General features: G+C 48.7%; 1 protein-coding gene and 1 non-coding gene across 10 annotated transcripts; both read right to left on the reverse strand.

Moving 5' to 3' along the window:
• Window positions 1-93: 93 nt before the first annotated feature.
• TMEM39B (transmembrane protein 39B) lies at window positions 94-19,057 on the reverse strand. Of its 9 annotated transcripts, none has more exons than XM_046027735.1 (9): window positions 18,954-19,057; window positions 17,197-17,323; window positions 16,249-16,468; window positions 15,576-15,659; window positions 15,104-15,258; window positions 7,924-8,260; window positions 6,806-6,993; window positions 1,974-2,094; window positions 94-526 (listed from the first exon to the last, which is right to left on the reverse strand). In XM_046027735.1, the coding sequence occupies exons 1-9, from the start codon at window positions 18,955-18,957 to the stop codon at window positions 284-286; spliced, it is 1,479 nt and encodes a 492-aa protein (XP_045883691.1). In that variant the 5' UTR covers window positions 18,958-19,057; the 3' UTR covers window positions 94-283. The 9 variants fall into 9 exon arrangements, with proteins under 9 accessions (XP_045883691.1, XP_045883713.1, XP_045883708.1 ...); XM_046027742.1 differs by lacking the exon at window positions 94-526 and adding an exon at window positions 1,349-1,862; XM_046027757.1 differs by lacking the exons at window positions 17,197-17,323; window positions 18,954-19,057 and adding an exon at window positions 15,821-15,865 and having other exon boundaries at window positions 16,249-16,386.
• Window positions 5,759-5,831, reverse strand: TRNAK-CUU. The gene has a single exon. It is a non-coding gene; the product is annotated as a tRNA-Lys (tRNA).
• Window positions 19,058-21,042: the final 1,985 nt, after the last annotated feature.

Consider the following 21,042-nt stretch of genomic DNA (forward strand, 5'->3'; position numbering starts at 1 on the left):
CCTCTAACCTCTGCTCTCTGCCTGAAAGGCAAGAGGAAGGGAAAGAAATAAAGGACACACAGGCTTAATGGGAGTATAAAAATAGGACTTTTTTTTTCCCCTCATAATCACATCAATTATCAAAGAAACAAACAGTATGTAACAAAAATACAAAGCTCTGGTGAATTTTTTTTGTCTGTTTTTGTGGGGGTTTTTTTGCCCCTCACCCAACCCTCCCCAACAGCCCCTTCCCAGAGAGCCCCAGGCTGAAGCCTGGATGCTGTCCCTGGGATCACCCTGGGGCTTAGGAGAACCGATGGTCCAGGTCCCTCTGGGGGCTGGCCGAGTAGGAGTAGGCCTTGCCCAGTACCAAGCGGTCCCGCAGCAGCTTGAAGAAGGCATAGTAGTTGCTGAAGAGGATGAGTGCCAGGGAGATCGTCTGGTGCCACTTTTCAGAAGACATTAAGGAGTACAGCTGGTAGACAATGACAGCACCCTCCAGCAGCAGAAGGATATTGAGGATCCGCAGGGGTTTGCTGAAAAAGAACTGCCCAGGAAAGGGTAGGCAGGAATTAGAAAGAATGTTCCAGAAACCTGCCGCCTGGGCAGGGGTTCGGGGGGTGGGGGAGCGGTGAAGGGGGCAGGCTCTTGGGGCCCCATGCAGATTGGGGGGGGACGCTGCCACCCTCTCTGCTTTTGTTTGTGGTCCTTCTTCTGTCAAGACTACTGCTTCCCACAGAAGTTAAGACCCTGTGGAACTCTGACCCTCCTCCAGCAAGCTTTTCTTGAGAGATCTTGCTTGCTCACTCATGCTTTTTCTGGTCTACAATCGACACCTTTTTATATGTGATCCTCCTGGGTACAGTCAGGTCTGAACAAATCAGAATCTTACGACATAGGTATGGAAAGTTATTAGAGACTCTACAGTCTGAGTCACCCACTTCTTCATGGGTAGCATCCCGACCTAGGCCTGAAGCTTCCAGAGCATGTGGTGACAATTCACTCTGACCTAGAATTTACAAAGCAAGGTGGAGTGCCGGGACTCCAGAAGAATGTTTTGACCAGCTCCAAAGAGTGATCGACATCTAGGGAATCTCGATTCTTCAGGGGCCAAGGTACCCAAACATCAAGAGCTGCTTACAGGGTGGGAAGGGACGAGGCAGGAAATGGGGAGTCCAAGAAACCAGCATGCCAGGCTCAGCTCTGCACCTGACAGCCTGCAGGACCCAGGGCAAGCCCCTTTCCCATCTTGGCCTCAGGTTTCTCTACTGTGAGGAGAGCACCCCAGATCAATGACTTCTCAAACTGTGTTCCTTGGAACCCCAGGATCTGAGGAGGCCTTTTAGCGGCCTATGGCAGTGGTGAGTGGGAAGTGAAGGGAGTCCCAACCCATTCAAACAGAGCACTGCCATCAGGTCCTATATACCGGACTTTAGTCTATGATTGTGTTGGAAAAAAGGATTTTGATAGCAAGGTAAGTAAATAAAACGGAGACCACTAGCCTCAGTGATTCTGAGCAGCTCTGTTCATAATGCTGAGTCCATGAGTCCTTACCATCAGACCCCAAAGTTCCCAGCAAGGCACCCTTGAACAAGTCAGACCCTAAGTCAATTTCAGTCTCAGAAAATGGGGACCGCCCTGGTACTTCTCTCACAGGCAGGCAAAGGCTGAACAGAGGGTGCCTGGCAGGTGCTTACCACTGTGCCCAGCACACCATATGGAATGAGGACAGTTAGGTTTTTACCCCTAAGAAACCCTCCTTTTATGGTATCATCTTCCCCACCTCCACCCGTTTTCAAAGATTTGCTAGCAAGTGAGCTGCGGTTATGAAGTCACCATCTGTATGGCTGTCCTGTGCTGCACATGTGGGGTTTCCTCTGGATCTGAGAAATAATGAAAATAGCTTTCTGTTGCTAGGACGTCTTTCTCCTGCCCCAGGATCCTCCCCATTTGAGATCAGGCCCCGCCCCTCCTTCCCAGGGGAGGAGACTCACGTGGAAGCGGAAGTGGGAGACGTCGGAGGGAATGGCCACGTTGTAGTGGCCCACGGCTTTGTAGACGTTCTTGCTGTGCTTCACCAGCACGCCCTGGGGCCACATGCATTCTTCCGTCCACCTGGAGACACAGCCCAACAACAGCGCCCCTTACACCCAGCTCACCCACAAAAAGGCGGTACCAGCAGACTGGGTCTGGTGTGACCACCAGGGCCCTACTCCCATTTCTATCATTTAGATACAGTGACTTTCCTTTTCTAGGTCTCAGTTGCCTCCTCTGTAAAAATGGGGTAAGAATCATGAGAAATTCATGGGAGTCAGAAGTTCTAGGGTTGAGATTCATGTCTGCAGGACTGTCAAGAAATCCCTTTTCCCTCTTTGGGTGCATTTTCTTTTTCTTTCTTCCTTCCTTCCTTTCTTTCTTTCTTTTTTTAGCAAGAAAGAGAAAGACAGAGAGTGAGAGTGAGGGGGATGGCAGAGGGAAAAAGAATCTTAACCAGGCTCCATGACCAGAACAGAGTCTAATATGCGGCTTGATATCACAACCCTGAGATTGTGACCTGAGCCAATAGCAAGAGTCAATTGCTTAACGGACTGAGCCACTCAGGCACCCTTTCTTTTCTTTTTTTCTATTTTAAAAAAAAAAAAAAATTTTTTTTTTATTTTTATTTGACACAGAGAGAGATGTCACAAGGAGGCAGAGAGGCAGGCAGAGGGGGAAAGCAGACTCCCTGCCAAGCAGAGAGCCTGAAGCGGGGCCCAATCCCAGGACCCTGAGATCATGACCTGAGCCGAAGGCAGAGGCTTAACCGACTGAGCCACCAAGGTGCCCTCTTTTCTTTTTTTAAAGATTTTATTTATTAGAGAGAGTGCAGGAACGGGTGAAGGGGCCGAAGGAGAAGGTGAAGCAGTCTCCCACTGAGCACAGAGCCCAACATGGAACTCAATCCCAGGACCCTGGGATCATGACCTGGGCCAAAGACAGATGCTTAACTATCTGAGGCCCCCAGGCACCCCATGACTGGTCTTTGTAAAACACCAAGCTGAGCCTATTTTCCACTCAAAACCTTCCAAAGTGTTTTCAGTGCCCTTGGAGTCAAGTCCCCAAGGACCTACTCTGGCTTCTGAAGCCCTGCGTGGTCTTCCATGACTCCTGCTGCACAGATTGGGCTCAAGCCATTCCCATCGGTTTCTAGTTCCTCCCACACAGCCTACCGTTTCACGTCTCCATGTAAGTCACTCCCTCCAACTGGACTGCCCTTCCTGATGCCGTATCCTTCTGGCAAGCTCTTTTCAAACTTGGGATCCTCCAGAAAGCCTTTCTCACTCCCCACAGAGTTCAGCATCCTTCAACAAACAGCTCCCTGAGTCTCCTGCAACTGGTCCACTTTCCCCAGTGTTTTGTTACTTATTTCCCTGTATCCCTCACTCGTCTGGGTGCCTTTGAAGGAAGGGACGGTGTCCATTTCATCTCTCTGTCCTCAGAGCATGACACAAGGCCTGGCACAGAAGGGGCCTCGATGGGCATGTGAATGGGATGGTGGGGTCTTCTAACTCTGCCACATCTCCTAGGTCCTCCTGTCCTGGGCCAGAGAATCACTGTCTACAAAAAACTCTAATCGATGTTCCTATCTTGCTGATTCATTTAAAAACCAGTTATTGGGATACCTGGGTGGCTCAGTCGGTTAAGCATGTGACTCTTAGTTTTGGCTCAGCTCCTGATCTCACGACTCTTTTTTTTTTTTTTTTTTAATTTTTTTTTTTTTTTTTAAGATTTTATTTATTTATTTGACAGACAGAGATCACAAGTAGGCAGAGAGGCAGGCAGAGAGAGAGAGGAGGAAGCAGGCTGTCCACAGAGCAGAGAGCCTGATGCGGGGCTCGATCCCAGAACCCTGGGATCATGACCTGAGCCGAAGGCAGAGGCTTTAACCCACTGAGCCACCCAGGCGCCCCTGATCTCACGACTCTTGAGAGAAATGTCAGACTCCGCACTCAGTGGGAGTCTGCTTGGATATCCTCCCCACCCTTCTCCTCCCCTGCTCACGGGCACGCTCTCTCCCTCTCTCTCTCTCAAATACATATATCAATTTTTTTTTACATCAAAAATTAGTTATCCTGTTATACCTAACAACATGGATGACCCTCACAGGGAATATGATGAATGAAAAAGAAACTGAACCCAAGATTCCATTTATGTGAGGTTGTAGAATAAGTTAGTTTTGAAAGAAAGTAGAAAAATTTGTCTGGGTGGTGGTGGTAAGTGGGGGGCGGTCACTGGGAAGAGCCAAGAGGAAATTTTCTGAGAGGCTGTAAATGTTCTACATCTTGTTCTATCTTTATGTGGGGGTACAGGTCTGCCTACACATGGGGGTACAGGCCTACCTCTACATGGGATACAGGACTGTCAAAACTCAAAGAATTGTACACTTTAAGATTTGTGCATTTCAGATTCTTAACTCTAGGAAACAAACTGAGGGTTGCTGGAGGGGAGGCGGGTGGGGATAACTGGGTGATGGGCGTTAAGGAGGGCACTGGGTGTTAGACGCTACTGATGAATCACTAAATTCTACCTCTGGAACTAATGATACACTATATGTTAGTTAAACTGAATTTAAATTAAATTTTAAAAGACTTGTGCATTTCACCATATATAAATTTTATCTTAAAAAAAAGACTAGACACAAACCACAAAAATTTACCACAAACCTATGATAAGCCAGGCACTCTGCCAGGAGTGAGATGACGGAGTACTTGACAGCCAAGGACCCTGACCTCCAGGAGCTTTAGTCCTGGAATAACAGGTAAGTAACTAAGCAAACAGAGCGGAAAGCGTTAGGTGCAATGATTATGATATGTGATGATCCTGGGGAGCATGGGGCAGCGGGCACAGAACCCATCCTGGCTGGTGAGGAAAGTGTTCCCGGAGGAAGCGAACTGTTAAAGGAGGCACAGCAATGAATCAGGAGAAGAAAGGTGGAAAACGTGTTCCAGGCAAAAGGAGCATCATGTGCCAAAGCCTGGATACAAACACGCATACAGAATTTGAGGACCCAAAATGGCCTGGTCTGGCTAGAGTAGAGTGTAAGTGGGGAAGGATGGGAAGAGAGGAGGCAGAAAAGGCTGGCACGACCCACTTCAGCAGCTGGGAAGCCATGCGAAGGAGCCTGGGTCTTCTCTGCGAACCACAGTGAGCTGTGGACAGGTTTCTCCTTATGTTCACTACATTCTAGCTCTCTGCTCCTCCCTCCCCTCAGAGGCCAAAGCTAAGCCGAGTCCCCTTTAGGCCCTTTTGGCAATGTCTATCCTCTGTGACCATTTGGACCGAGCCTAGGAGGGACCCTGACTAGCATGGAGGGCTGTTTGACTCCAAAGATTATGCTCCTGACCACAGTTCTGTAAGTTATCTTACTAAACCTTACTCTAGGGAGAATGGTAGTAGCTTCTCCATTTTATAGACTAGAAAGCAGAACCCCTCAAAATCCAACTGTTTGCCTGACACTCATGTATCGCTTCTTGGAACACCAGAAAAAAGGAAGAAAAAAATTACTACTGATAAGAAAATGTAGCATTCTTACTGGCGTTGACTCCTGGGGGCAGCCCAGGGACCCTTCTGGGGCTGTGTCTGAGGACCTAGGGAAACGGATAACCCCCAAGCTAAAAGAAGGAATGTTTGTAAATAGCACCTACTACAATGTTCCATGGACCGTGCTAGGCACTTAGCTACTTTTCTTCCATCCATCCGTTCATCCATCCATCTATCTATCTATCTAAAGTAATCTCTCTGCCCAGCGTGGGGCTCGAACTCACAACCCCCAGATCAAGAGTCACGTGCTCTACCAACTGAGCCAGCCAGGCATCTCTGTGGCCTCCCCTTGCACCTCTGCTTCTTGAGGGACCTACCTCTACGAACCTGTCCTGGGGGTCTCTTCTCTGCCACACCTGTGATGGGCCTGAGGCTCAGATGTGATTCAGAAGGGCCCAGGCTGGAGGAGATTCCAGTCTAATCGGGGAATACGGGCAGGAAAACGAGGGTAACCTGGGTTAAAAGTACTGCGAGGATGGCCCCATGAAGGGTGAACCAGCTGAGAGGAGGCTGGGCTCCCGAGCAGGTGCTTCCGTCTCTGCAGTGCCGTCCTGCAGCCCGGCTTCCTTCTTCCCATCATCTGTGTACGCTGCTGTCACCCCCAGCGGACCGACCTCCTCAAGGACCTCATCTCAGTCATTCCCTCTCTGTGGCTCTGCTTCCCTGGCCAGGGTGCACCATTGGCTAACACAGCACCCTACCCTCTGCCCAGACTGATGTTTCTAAGGCCCCTTAGAATGGGTTCCTCCACTGTTCAAAAGCCTCCATAGCCCCCTCTGCCTGTAGGTCAAAGTCCAAGCTCCTCTGTCCAATACATAGCACCAGGCCCAGTATGGCTTCGGAGGAAGTAAACATCTGCCGGATAGGAGGTGACCTAACAACGGAATGAATGAGTGAGCAGGGAACAGAAGGAGAGAAGCAATGAATAATGAAGGCTAGAGCAGATCGGTCAATGAGCTGCCTAAGGACCAGTCAGTGAATGAGAAAGTCAACAAGTCTGTGAATTTACTGCTTGGTCTCCTCCCGTCTCCAGCACGCTGCAAGTTACTTAAGCACCGGGGACACGTCTGCCTTGGGCCTAGCCATACCCCACTCTGGCTGCAAGGTCTGGTTTACAAGATGTGCTCGATGGCCATCGGCCGACTGAATGCGCGAGCTGGGGAGGGAGGAGCCCCGCGGCTCCAAGACATGGACCCCGAGGGCTGGGGTTGGGCAGGGCAGGGCAGGGCAAGGGAGGGCGACTCACGGGTGCTGTAGCACGTTGGAGCACAGCGCTGGGTCCACCTTCTGCCAGCAGCCCAGGTGGGCAGCGGCCTTGTGCAGGAGGTCGCAGTAGCTGGCGGGCAGCAGGTGCTGCATGAGGATCACTGAGGTGCTGATGGACACCAGCAGGAAGAGCTCACAGGACCAGCGCTTGTCATAGTAATGCGTGTTCTGGGGGCAGTGGGAGATCGGTAAGGCCTAGGGTATTCCCAGTGGCCTCACTCCCTCCCCTTTCCCTGATTCGATCTGCCTCAGAAACTGGGGCAGCCTTCCGGGGGCCTGAGACCAAGGGTTTAATCAGAGACAGAGGGCTTAATCATGGGCCTGGACCCTGTGCCCATTATTCCGTTCTCTATAAGCTCCTCTTTTTAGAAAAACTGCTCCCACCACCTACCACTCGGAGCCAGTACAGGTTCTGGGGTGGAACCAACTTGAGTTAAACCGTGGCTCTGTTGCTTATTAACTATGCAATGCTGGGCAAGTCACTGCACTTGTCTGTGCCCTTTCTCTTCCACCACATGATAGGAACAGCTACCAAGCCTCTCTGAGAGGTGTCAGGAGGATTATCACACTCATGAAAGCTCTAGCACGTTGTAGGTACTCAAGAAACATCGAGTCGTCTCAGTTTCACATCACTCAGTACAGTCCAGCCCGGGAGAAATGTTTCAAGCCTACTGTCTGCTGGGGAGGTAGCTTCCCAGAAGGCCAGACAAGCTAGAGAGAAAGCATAGGCTTTTCCAGTCATTCGGGTCTGGAAGACTCCTGGCTTTCCTACTTAATGAGAGAGCTAGACATTGTGACATGCCTGGGCCCAAATGGCCCTCGTGAAATACATCACTGCTTTCTGTTATCCAGTATTACGACCAACCATGTCCTGCCCCCCTCATTGGCTGGGGGACCTTGTGCAGGCCGCTTCCTCTCAGTGAGCCTTGTTCTCTCCACTCTAAAATCGAGGCAGTCGTTACTCTAGCCCTCAAGAGAACAGATAGGAGTCTTATCAAAAGTGGTCTAGTTATTCATGCAAGCAGGAAGGCTCCTGGGGGCAGGCAAGAGGCTAAGGCCCTAAGCAGGCCCCTTCCCTCCCTGGGTTGGGCTACGCACCTTCACGAACCAGACAGGCACAAAGGCCACGTAATAGGCACTCAGCATGGAGCTGACCAGCACTTCCTTCATGCGCCAGTTGAAGTCCATCTTGAGGAACTCCACCTCGCTGCGGATGAGACTGGGGGACAGGCAGCAGGCGTGGGTGGGCATAGCGTCCGGCCCGTACAACTGCCGCGTGTGCTGCTTCCACGTCTCCCGCAGCGTCAGCAGGTAGTCCCGGCTCCGCGCCAGGCCACTCACCGCCTCCCGGGGACCCATGGAGGCCATGTGGCTGAAGAGATTCGTCTTGCGGAGGTCACAGTTCAGCTGCAGGAACGGAATGTACATCCCAAACCTGCTGGGGGAGACCGTGGTGAGGGGAGGCCTGCCCGTGGGCCACGATCCCAACCCGAACCCAGGAAAGGAATCTTCTTTCTTCTCTGGGCCTGAGTTCTCCTGGCTGCTCAGAGGGGAGAATGTTCCCATCCTTCTATCCAGCCAGACTCTGATCAGATCAACCTAGGTATCAGCATGGAGTGCAGGCCAAGCATCGGGAACAAAGCAGGAAGCAGGAGATGAGGCCCTGCCTCGTGGTCTGTTGCTGACTAACAGTGATCCCAACAGCCCACATTCACTGGCCACACTCTGTGCTCTAGACACTGTACTAAGTGCTTTACACGTGTTCTCTGCTTTTGCTTCTCCTAAGAACACTAGGCATTCAGTACTACTATCTTGTACTACTTTGAAGGAGCTGTGGCTTGGACAGGTGAGGTGGATTCTCCAAGGTTACCCAACCAGTAGGGAAGCAACAGGGCTGGTATTCAAACCTGGAACTGTCTGGTGCCAAAGACTGAGACACACACTCAACAAATACTGTGAGTGGTTTATCAGTTAAAAATGTACAAGGGGGGGCCTGGCTGGCTCAGTTGGAAAAGCATGTGGCTCTTGATCTTAAGAGTCATGAGTTTAAGCCCCACACTGAACACAAAGCTGACTTTAAAAAAAAAAATGTCCACAGTACCACAAGAGAGGTCCAAGTTATGACAGCTGCGTCCTTGAGAGGCAGCTCTTCGGCTTACAGAGGAAGGCGCTCAGGAAGAGCATCTACAGTGTGTTGACTATGTGCCAGACACTGAAATGGGCCCTTGAACAACAGAAATTCCTTTCCCTGCGTGGTACCCTTAGGGCTGGAGCTCACTAGTCAAGGGGTATCTTGACTACATGGTTGGTGTCTTTTGAGGAGAAAACTAGATGGACTCAAAGCCCAGGAAAGAAGATAATTATAAAAAGTAGTTAAGGGGCGCCTGGGTGGCTCAGTCATTAAGTGCCTGCTTTCAGCTCAGGTCAAGATCCCAGGTGGCTGGGATCGAGCCCCATGTCGGGTTCCCTGCTCAGCGGGAAGCCTGCTTCTCCCTCTCCCACTCCCGCTGCTTGTGTTCTCTCTCTTGCTGTGTCTCTCTCCGTCAAATAAATAAATAAAATCCTTAAAAATAAATAAATAAATAAATAAATAGTTAAGAGCCAGGGCACCTGGCTGGCTCAGTTGTTTGGACCATGTGACTCTCGATCTGGGAGTTGTGAGTTTGAGCCTCACACTGGGCAGAGAGATTACTTTAAATAAACAAATAAATAAAATAAAGGGTGAAAAGTAGCTAAGTGCCTAGCACAGTTCATGGAACATTGTAGTAGGTGCTATTTACAGATGTATCTTCTTTTAGCTTCTTTAGCTTATCCATTTCCCCAGGTCCTCAGACACAGCCCCAGAAGGGTCCCTGGGCTGCCCCCAGGAGTCAAGGCCAGTAAGAACACATTTTCTTACCAGTAGTAATTTTTTTCTTCCTTTTTTTCTTATGTTCCAAGAAGGGATACGTGAGTGGCCTTGGGCAAACAGGTGGCCTTTTTGGGGTTTTGCTTTTAGTCTATAAAACGGGGAAGCTACTACCATTCTCCCTAGGGTAAGGTTTAGTAAGATAATTTAGAGAACTGTGGTCTGGAGCATAACCTTTGATCAAATAGGCCAGGATTAAAATCCCAGCTCTGGTACTTACTAGCACAGTGATTTAGGGCAAGTTATTTAACCTCTATGAGCCTCAGTTTCCTTAATTTGCCCTAAGTTACATAGCTCGTATGGATTCTCTACACTCAGTGAGGCATTACATGTACTATTTTCATAAATACTGTCTTTAAACCTTGCAACAAACCCAAGCATGGTGCTTAATCCAAAGTAGAAGATCGTAAAAATTCATTTAGAAAAGAGAGACCAGGGGCGCCTGGGTGGTTCAGTGGGTTAAAGCTTCTGCCTTCGGCTCAGGTCATGATCCCAGGGTCCTGGGATTGAGCCCCACGTCTGGGTCTCTGCTCCGCAGGGAGCCTGTTCCTCCTCTCTCTCTCTGCCTGCCTCTCTGCCTAGTTGTGATTTCTCTCTGTCAAATAAATAAAATATTAAAAAAAAAAAAAAGAAAAGAGAGACCAGTGATTCTGTGGGACACAAAAGAAGACTGAAATGGGATTCCCAAAACACTCTTCAGGATACCTTGTGGGAATGAAGGACTGGTGCACCTATAGGAACACACAAGGGATTCAGACCCAAACTCAAGGCCAAGTACTTAAGAATCTCCCTGGTTTTGCTTCTAAGGACTGCAGATATAATTAAATTATTTGGTAACAGCGAGTGGACTGCTTTGCAGGTCACAAGTTAGAGGCAACTTTGCACGCAAGATGGCAGATTCCCTCTCATCTTCTTCACTTAAGACGTGACAGTATTAAAGTAGAAAATAAATTAATATCAGCCAAAAGAATGGGAGTGGAGTTATCAGTTCACAAGTGATTCTGACAAATTTAGAAAGCAGATGGAAACATGTTGACAGATGAGGAAGGAAGCCATCATCTACAGCAGTGCTGTCCAACAGAAATACAATGAGAATCACATATGTACTTTGAAATTTTCTGGTAGCCACATGAAAAAAAAAAAAGGAAGTTAATTTTAATACTCTAGTTTACTTAACCCAATATATGCAAAACGTTATCATTTCGACATACGATCATTACTTGCAAGTAAGATGTTTACTTCTTTTCTTTTTTTTTGAAGATTTTATTTATTTATTTTGGAGAAAGAGAGAATGAGTGTGCATGGGAGTATGTGCAAGTAGGGGGAGGAGCAGAGGGAAAGGCAGAGAATCTCAAACGGGACTCCATGCTGAGCGCAAAACCCCATGCAGGGCTCAATCTCACGACCCTGAGACCATGACCTAAGCCAAAGCCAAGAGTAGGTGTTTAACCCACTGAGCCACCAAGGCGCTCTTACTTTCTTTTTTTGTACTAAGTCCTCAGAATCTGATGTTTATTTCACACTTACAACACACTTCAATTTAAACTAGCCTCTTTCAAATGTTCAATAACAAAAGGTGGCTGAAAGCTACTTAACTACACGGTGTAGGTCTAGCATATTCTATGAGAGGGCTGCACTGGGGGTAGGAACTTATCTGCCCAGTGACCCAAGAGAATGACTTGATGTAGGCACAGTTGGTAAAGGGTAGAAGCAAGCTGCAGGACTGAACAAAGGGGATTAAACAAAGATGTGTATTTATTTGTAAAAGCCAGTCCCTTTATTCTCTTACCTCACACAACCTACCCTGAAGGATTCTGACATTAAAAAATTGAATAAACTGTCTAGGGAGAACTGTGGTCTTTAATGGGGGCACCCTAGAGGAACCCCCTCACTCTGGCTTCTGGCCTGTGGGGGCCCACAACCTGACAACCAGCATGGCACTCCCTCATCCTAAAGCAAAGTCTGCCACTCCATGTGTCCTGCTCATGTACTTAGAATTCCTGGCAGAGGGAGAGGAAGTGTATTCCAAGTACTCAGTCTTTCATTGGTCAACATGAAGAGATAACTAAAGAAACGAACTATGCTTGGAAAACCAGCAGCATGAAGCAAAAAACTGACCCCAGTGGAAATACAAAATTGAGGGAACAGAAGAGATTTTTAAAACAAGAAAAGAATGCTATGAGAAAAGAACAATCAGAAAATAAGAGGCCTTAGAGATGAAAAATATGATTGCTGAAAAACTCAATAAAAAAGCTGGAAGATAAAGTTAAGGAAATCTCCCTAGAGGCAAAGTAAAAAGAGAGAGCAGAGAAAGACAGAGCGGGAAGAGAGAGAGAGACAGAGACAGAGAGAAAGAAAGATGGGGGGACGGGGAGGGAGAAAGGGAGAGAGATGAAAAATATGAAAGAAAATATAAGAGAAACAGATGATCAATCTATGAGTTCTACAACCTGATGAGCAGAAGTCCCATAGAGAACAGAAAAAAATAGAAAGGAAGATATTATCGAAGAAATAATAGGAGAACATTTTCCTGAAATACCCAAATCTTCAGGTTAGAAGAGTCCTAGAGTACTGATAAGATGAATGAAAAAAGTCCCACACCAGACACCTCCTTGTGATATCTCAATAATCAAAAGATAAACAGGGGATCTCTAAAAGTTTTCAGAAAAGAAAAAACAAGTCATCTACAGAGTACCTGGAATCAAACTGGCAGCAGACTTCTCATTAGAAACACAGGATGCTAGAGACAATGGAGTAATATCTTCAAACTTCTGAGAGAATATGAATTTGAACTCAGAAATCTAAATTTAGCTGAACCATCAATCAAGTATGAGGGCAGAATAAAGACATTTTTAGACATGCAAGGCCTCAGAATGTTTATACCTCCCACATACCCATTGTTAAGGAAATTACCTGATAATGCACTCCAGCAAAATAAGGGAGAAAACCAAGAAAGAAGAAGACATGGGATCCAGGAAACAGTGGATCCAACCCAGGAGGGCAGCGAAGGGAAGTCCCAGGCTGAGAGCTGTACAGCAGGCCTAAAGAACCACTCCAGACTGGAGCAGGAGGATGGAGGGCTCCAGGAGGGATGTCTTTAGGGGGAAAAATGGACTCCAGGCAACAGGTAGCATGACTGAGAGGCTGGATAAACTTGAGGATATGTTGAAGGCCCATCATTCTTTTGTCAACAAGAAAAAAGAAAGGCAATTAGAACTCCAAGGAAAAAAAAAAGGCTGTATAAGAAAGTTACAATCTAAATACGAAGCAAACTAAAATGTGACATGATTTTAAGCAATTGATGGAATGTAAGAAAAGAGAAACCATTTGATTTTGACATGGAACTTCCTTTTTTTAAGAGGCCCAAGATTATAACTCAGTAACTATAGGGAAGGAGTATCATCAATGCACACTATGTGGTCCTGAAGTGATTGGTATTTCCATAATCATAACAACATCAAGACTACTTACTGCTTCTTGGTTTTTAGAATTAACCTTAGACAAAGAATGGAAGACTCAAATACGGTTATATAGGAGAATGCAAATGTCGAGCTTAATAATATAGAGTATAGCTGGCAGGAAGTGAGAGGAGAAAGAGAAAAGGAGGAAAAGTGGATGGGTAGAATTCCTAATATTACCATCTACATAAATGGGATTAAGATACTACCGTTGAGGAAATAAAAAGTATAGGAATACCGACATTATTGGCAAGATAATCAATGGAGAATAAGAAGGGCAGTCATAAAATATTGGGAATAGTGCGGATGGAAGAGTGAACTAAGTAAATCTTCATCTGTCATTGAGCAGAATCAAAGAGTGTGTGCACAGATGTGTGTATGATATGCTTGTAATGCATAAAACAACGCTTACTTCCAGGATATATGAGAAACCAGAAATACTGGTAGTTGCCTTCTGGAAGGGAAACTGGACAGCTAACAGACAGGAGCCAAGGAGAGACTTTTTCATTCCATATAATTTACACATTTCAAATGTATACATTTTACACATATTTATAATTTTGAATTTTAACTCTGTAAACCTATTATCCAACTATAAAATCAATTACATGTTTAAAAGGAATAAAGGTACAAGGATACTAGAGTTATGGGGGTAACTCAAAAAACGGTTGCCTCCAATAGGGAAAAGCTAGGAACGCCTCAAAAGGCTACCAAAAGGAGACAAATACAACTGTGAGAAACCTATATAATGGAATACCATGAGGCCATTAAAATAATGAGGGAGACCCGTTATGTATTACCATGGAAAAATACCCAGGTTATAAGATTACACGAAAAATGTAGTAAATTATACAGCATCATGCATAGATTAATCCCTTCTTTTGTTTAAAAAAAAAGTGTAAGTGTGTATGCATGAATAGAAAAAATTGGGGAGGATATGCTGCAAATAATGGTTTTCTGGAGGACTGATATTATAGAGGATTTTCATTTTCTACATTAAAACTACTGAAAAGTTTAACGTGATTGTAAGACATGTGTGTCACTCTTATAATTAAATACAAGTTTGACTGAAACAAATGTGATGGGGCTTCTCCCATGACAGCACCCTTTTGGTCATGCAGGGTAGAGAGGGCTGAGTATCTGGCTCTGAAGCTTTCCAGGACACAGAACTGGCCCAGGCTGAGGACTCATGAAGCGGAAAGCCCCGGGGTTGGGCAACGTCTGTAAAATGTCCACGCAGCCAGGAGCCTGCACCAGGAACAGCCAGAATGGATGTCTTGCCGAAGTTCTCCCCGGTTCTAGGCCAGAAGGGTGCCGTCCTGGGCTCCTCCCAGGCACTATCTTCCCATCCTCTACAGTGTGGGCTCTGGTGAGATGGAGTGAGCAAACGGACACAAACACTGACATACACACATGCATGGGCAGATACACGCACGCACGCGCATGCACGTTTCATGCACAGACACCCACGCAGAAACCTGCACACACGCAGGTGCTTGCATGCACACAGACCGGGGTGGGAGAGGGACCGAGAGATTACATAAACACCAAGGTACAAAAAAGACAGAGAAAGAGAAAGAACGAGAGAGAAAAGGAAAGGAGAGGGAAACAAAGCCCATGCATCCCCATCAGGAACGTTCCTTTGGTATATACACTCAGATCTGAGTCCCATTCTGACCTCCCCGTTGGCGGCACCTAGGGTACACGATGCCTGCTATCTCAGTTTCTGTTCCTGCAAAAGAAAGCTAATCATCTCGTTCTCAGGGGGATGCCGTCGGACAACGTGAGAGCACAGTGTTGCTGCCTTGCTGTGAGTCCGCCAGGTGTGAGGGCCTGCTGACCCACCCACACTTGGGGCAGAGGTCAGGAGCCGGGTGCCAGGCAGTGAAGGGGTGAAGTGAGGGGTACTCACGGATAGCAGAGGAACAGGAGGTTCAAGAAGGAGTAGGTCCTGAAGAGGTGGATGAGGGAGCGGCACAGACTCCAGCCTGTTGCCGTGAGAACGGTGAAGCGGGTGAGGAACAGCAGGACGGAGCGAAAGAGGGAGACCTTCCCCCTCTGAGAAGCCTGGGTCGGGGCAAGACAGGACGGGATGGGGCCTTGGACGGAGGCCACCGGGGCTGGGCCCACATCCCACCCAGCCTGGCCTGTGATCCACCCCCAAGGAAATGTGGGGCAGCAGGTTGGACAGAACCTGGCGGGGTCAATCCTTTTCCTCCATGGCCCGTAAACTCCAAGAGTGACGGGATGTAATGCTCTTCCACCGGGTTCAAAGGGAGCCCTAAGGAACTGCCTTAGGCTTGAAGGTCTTGATATGTTTCCTTGGTACCCCCAGGGGTAAGGGGAATCCCAAAGTCCCCGGCCAGCCTCTGGGACCCAATCACCTCCTTCACGATGGACCCAATGAAGCGGCGGCCCAGAACGATAGTGGTCACCATCAGCAAGTTGAAGTCGATCAGGTGGAAATTCTGTCGGGGGGGGGGTGGGCAGAGGCCGGGGGTCACATGGGCCCCCTGCCCATATATGGGCTTTTTTCATCCCCACCTCCCCCTGCCCAGTCCTTGCCACAGGGACTGTCCCCACTCTCTGACCTTCACAGGCCTCCAGCTGAGTCAGGCCAGGAAATTACCTAGAGGAGCAGAACAGGACCCAGAGAAGGGAAGTGGGACAGTCCCTGGAGATAAGAGAGTGGTGTGTGAGCCCTCTTGCTCTGATCACCCATGGCCCAGTCCCTGCACCTCTCGGCATGGTGATCTTTTCACTCCTGAAGTACTCAATTCATGCCTCTGGCTCTTCTCCCCCACAGGACTTAAAATTTTGCACTCTTAAGGCAGTATCTGTCAGAGTTATCTCTGCTACCCTTCAAATGCCTAATAGGGTACTGAGCAATTAGGGGTGAGCATTCAGGAGTCATTTGCTTCCTGTTCCTTCTACACTCTCCACGCCCAAGTGTACAGGGCACTTGGTAAGTTGTGTTAAACTGCACTCAAATGTCACACACACACACACACACACACACACACACACACACACGGCTGGTCCTAGCTGGGCACCTACCAGGGAGGTGTGGGAGGGTGGGTGGGAGGGCGGATACCACCACACTGTCTTGTAGATGTTGATATAGTGGACGAAGAGGGCTATGAGCTGGCAGAAAAAGAGTTGCAACTCAAACAGAATGCTGGCCTGGACTGGCAACTCGGGGATCTTGCAGTGCTGAAGGGGCACAACTGTCTGGGTGGCCAGTGGTGGGCTGGAGAGGCCCGTGCCGGAACTGCTCCTGGGAAGTGGGATGGGAGAAACATCAGCAGCTGACCTGAGAACCCCACCAAGAAGGGCTTCCAGGACACAGGGGGCGGGGGGGGGTTGGATCAGAACAGCAGCTCACGGCAACGGGGGAGTCCTAAACCTGCCCATCAGACAATGGAGGCAACAGAGCCTTTTCCTATCCCTAATCTTATTCGGGCTTTCCAACATTCCCCAGGAAGGAAAGAATTATTAGATCCATTTGACAGAGGCGCCTGGGTGGTTCAGTCGTTAAGCTTCTGCCTTTGGCTCAGGTCATGATCCCAGGGTCCTGGGATTGAGCCCCACATCAGGCTCCTTGCTTGGAGGGAAGCCTGCTTCTCCCTCTCCCATTCCCCTGCTTGTGTTCCCCCTCTCTCCCTGTGTCTCTCTTTGTCAAATAAATAAATAAAATCTTTTAAAAAAAATCCATTTGACAGATGAGGAAAATAAGGCCCAAAAAGGGGAAACAACTTTTTCAAGCCACCAGAAAATCAGGAGCGGGATTTTAACTAGAATCCAGGCCTCTGGGCTTATTACCCTATATCCCACTGCCTCTGCCCAAGTGACCAACCCTTGAGTCTTTTTCTGCTGCTCACTGTACTAAATCCCCATCTGACATCTGGGGCATCAAATCCTAGAGCCTGAGCCCAGTGAAGGAGAGCTTTGTTCGTACTGCCTCTGGGAGCCCAAAGTGAGGGGAAAGAGACAGAGGTGGTTTACCTGGTGCGAGAACGGACGCTAGTGACCGATGCGCTGGAAGTATGACCCCCACCAGAGCCCCCTGAAGATCCTGGCTCACACAGAGGATTTCGACAGTAGGATGTCCTGTTGGGACCTCTTCGTCCTCCTGTGGGACTCAACATAAGGTAGATTCTCAAGCCAGATGGCAGAATCAAGGATAATAGCAATACTAGCTACCAGTTACCAGATGTCTCATTTTATCATAGCCACAGAGACCTCTGACCCAGCCCCTGCCTCCCGCTTCAGCCTCATCTCCTACCATTCTCTCCTTACGCCAACCAAACTTGTTGCTACCTGTTGTACTTGCTGTGTCCTATCCGCAAAGCCCTTACCTAACTGCCATTTTTAACGTACTCGCCCCTATAACTCTCATTTCTACTTTTTTCCCCACAACCATTCACTCTTGGAATTTATCTTATTCGTTTGTTAACATATTTATTGTCCGTCTTTCTCACTAGAATGGAAGGTCAGTGAGGTCATTACCCTTGTCTTTTCTACTGTTGTATCCCTTCTTTCCATCACAGTGTCCATCATAAAGTCAGTGCCCTGTGTTTGTGGATGAGAGAAATGAGCTCAGCAAAGTAGGTCTTCCACAGATTAGGAAACTGAGTTTACACTGGGTCACAGGTAGTCTGGGGGTCTGAGGCTTGAGCTCTTAGCTTTGGTATACACTGCTTCGTTCAGATACTACAAGTGTCTCTCTAGGCTTACGATTCTGGACACCCTTGAAGCCATTCCCTCCAGAGTCCGAGATCCAGCTCAATAGGTGTCTAAAGGTCAGGACCAGAGTCTGAGCTTAGGGCCAAGGATATGGGCTCTGGGAGAATGCTGTGGTTGTGGATCCAAAACCTACTTCTCTAGGCTTAGAAGTCTAGCCCAAGCTCCCAGGCACCATCCTGCACAAAGGTCCTACACAAAGCTCCGAAGCACCACCCCAGTGCTAATCAAAGTCACAGCCTTGTTCAAACCTCCTCACAACTCCGCGCGCGCACCCTTGCCCTAGCTTCCCAGCTCAGCTTTTCCCAAATGTCTCCAGAAAGTACTTATCCAGGAGCTCTGCACCCGACCAGCCCCAACCCAGAAGCCCTGTTCATATGCTATTATACCCTATTATACCTGGCTTAAACGTCTCGCACAAGCACCCTCCTCAGTCCAAAAGTTCTACCCACACATACTCTCCTCTCTTTGGAAGCTCTACACCCACATAAAGCCCCTGGGCCCAAAAGCTCCGCCTACACACCGTCGTCGGCCCAGGAAGCCCGCCCACAAGCCAATAAAAGCTCGCTCCGCCCAGAAGCCCCGCTCCAGAATGGGCTCCCTTGGTCGGGAAGGTCTTCTTCCCGCCCCATCGCCCCCAGTGCCAAGACACTACAGCCCAGAAAGTTCGCCCCCACACAAGCGCCAACAGCCCAGGAGCTCCGCCCTAGCACCAAGGCCCCGCCCACTGCTAAGCACGGTCCCCACTTCTAGCCCAGGTGAGCAGGTCCCCACCAAAGCCCAAGCCCCCACAGGCCCTCTCCATTTCAGAAGTCCCGCCCCCAATACCAATGCCCCGCCCCCACAAGTGAGGCCCCACCCCGCAAAGCGACAGGAGGGGGCGGGGTCCCTCTGTGCCCCGCATCCCCTCCCCCTTCCCTCGCCGGGATCCTGTCCGCGTGGGGGAGCAGTCAGCATCTTGGCCATCCCGACCCCCACGCCCGCCCGTTCCCCGGCTGAGCCGGAGCCGCTCCGCTCACCCATCTCCTCCCCCCGGCGCTCTCCGCTCCGCCGCCGCAGCTCCTGCGGGCAATATGTCGGAGGCGACGGCGGCCGGGAGAGGACTAACCGCCGCAGCCCAGTCCCCGGGTATCAGCCGCGCGCTCCCGCCAGGCCGCCAAATTTGCATACAAGGCGGGCTGGAAGCTGGGGGCGCGCTTCTTAAAGGGGCCGCGCGGACAAAGGCGGTGGCTGCGCGCTCTTTGTCTCGCGGTCCCCTACGCCCTTCCTGCCGTTGATGCTGGAGACCCCAGAGGGAGGGAAGTCACCTCCTGCTCTTCTCTTGCGTGCCTTCTCCCAGCATCTCCTCAGGCCCGAGGGAGGGGGCCGGAACCGCCTCTGGGCTCCTGCCCAAGATGGACTGTATCCACGAGTGGCCCGCGGGCGCCTGAAACTCAACGGGTCCCAAATTGGCTTTCGTCTTTGTCTTCGGCCTTGCTTTTCTCTAGTCCCCCCTAGTCAAAACCTAGGAGTCTTTTCCCTCTTTCCTTTGACCCCCCCCCCCCAACCAATCTTTTACGTAGTTTGGCTGACCCTAAGTCTTAAATCTTTCTCCTGTCATCACTTTAGTGCGAATCCTGATTCTGCTTGTTCTGAGCCTTGAGATCTTGTTTCTTGGTCTTTACACTGAGGCCGGTAATAGTCACCTTGTAGGTCCTGGTGAGAGTTGAATGAGATAACGGATGTAGAACAGGGTCTGTTTTAACAAATGTTAGCTATCATTATTAATAGGATGCATGGCAGACACTTAACACAGAGGACTTCTACTTCTACTTCTACCAGCTGTTAGGACTTCTTCCTTCACAAGACTTATAAACTGTCTCAGTCACCTGGTAGTTCCTTGGCTTAGCACAGTGCTTGGCACATAATAGACATCAGTATTCAATTAATTGAATGAACGAATAGATATTAATTAATAGATATTCACAGAGCTGGATAGTTAAGTGGGAGGAGATGGGCATAAAATTAGTAAATTCTGTATTATGTTAGACAGGAATAATTGTTGTGGAGGTAAACAGGAAAGGGGGATGGGAGGTTGCAATTTTAAACAGGACAATCAGAGTAGGCTTCACTGACAAGGTGACTTTTGGCCAAACACTTGAAGGAAATGAGTCAGTCATACAGATATCCAGAGAAAAGGGATATTCCAGGCAGAGGGAAAAAATCAGTGGAAGGGACTTCAGGTATGAACACAGCTAGTTTGTTTAAGAAACAGCAAGATCAGTGTAGCTTGGCTGGAACAGACATGAGAGTGGGATATGAGAAGGAATGGACCATATAGGGCTCCTCCTTATCCTGAATGAATGAATGGTTTGAACTTTCATTTTTAAAGACTCACTCTGGCTGCTGGTAAGAATAGACTGTAGGGGCACAAGGGTGGAAGCAGGGAGACCAGACAGAGGACATGGCCATGATCGTAGTAGCAAGAGATGTTGATGGATTGTACCAGATTGAGTAAGGGAGATGTGTTGGATTCGGATTTGAAGGTAAAAGCAATAGGATTTGTAGACAGATTGGATAGGTGTGTGGAAGAAAGACAAGACCGAGTATTACCCCAAGGTTTGTAGCCTAAGCAAATGGAAATGTGTAGTTTAATTCAACACATATACATCTATTAAGTTACAGGTTTACACCAAGTCAGGCTTTCCCTGCTGGGAGAAGAGAGGCCCAGAGAGGGAGAATGGGCAGCTCACAAAGTGTAGACACCATGGCTGAGATTTCTTTTTCCGGCCAAAGGAATTCTGACAGAGGAGTGGATTCTCACCTCTGTAGAGTACTGAATTTGAAACATATCTTGTTAATTTCTGAATAGCCGAAGCCCACCACTACCTAGCATATGATAGGCCTTCAAATGAGTATTAGTTCTGTTGCGCAGGTCGTGGCAAACTGACTCTTAAAAGGAAAGTCATTGGGAAGGAAAACGAAATGGTTTTGGGAATATCCGTAAAAGCATGAAGCGGGGCCATTCCTGGGAACTCATTTTAACTCAGGTCAGCAAACATTGCTGAGTGTCTGTTGTACAGCAGGGAATACGGATGCTGAGGTGCAACTCATCACTGGGAGAGACAG

The sequence above is a fragment of the Meles meles genome, chromosome 1, assembly GCF_922984935.1.
Source record: "Meles meles chromosome 1, mMelMel3.1 paternal haplotype, whole genome shotgun sequence".
NCBI lineage: Eukaryota > Metazoa > Chordata > Mammalia > Carnivora > Mustelidae > Meles > Meles meles.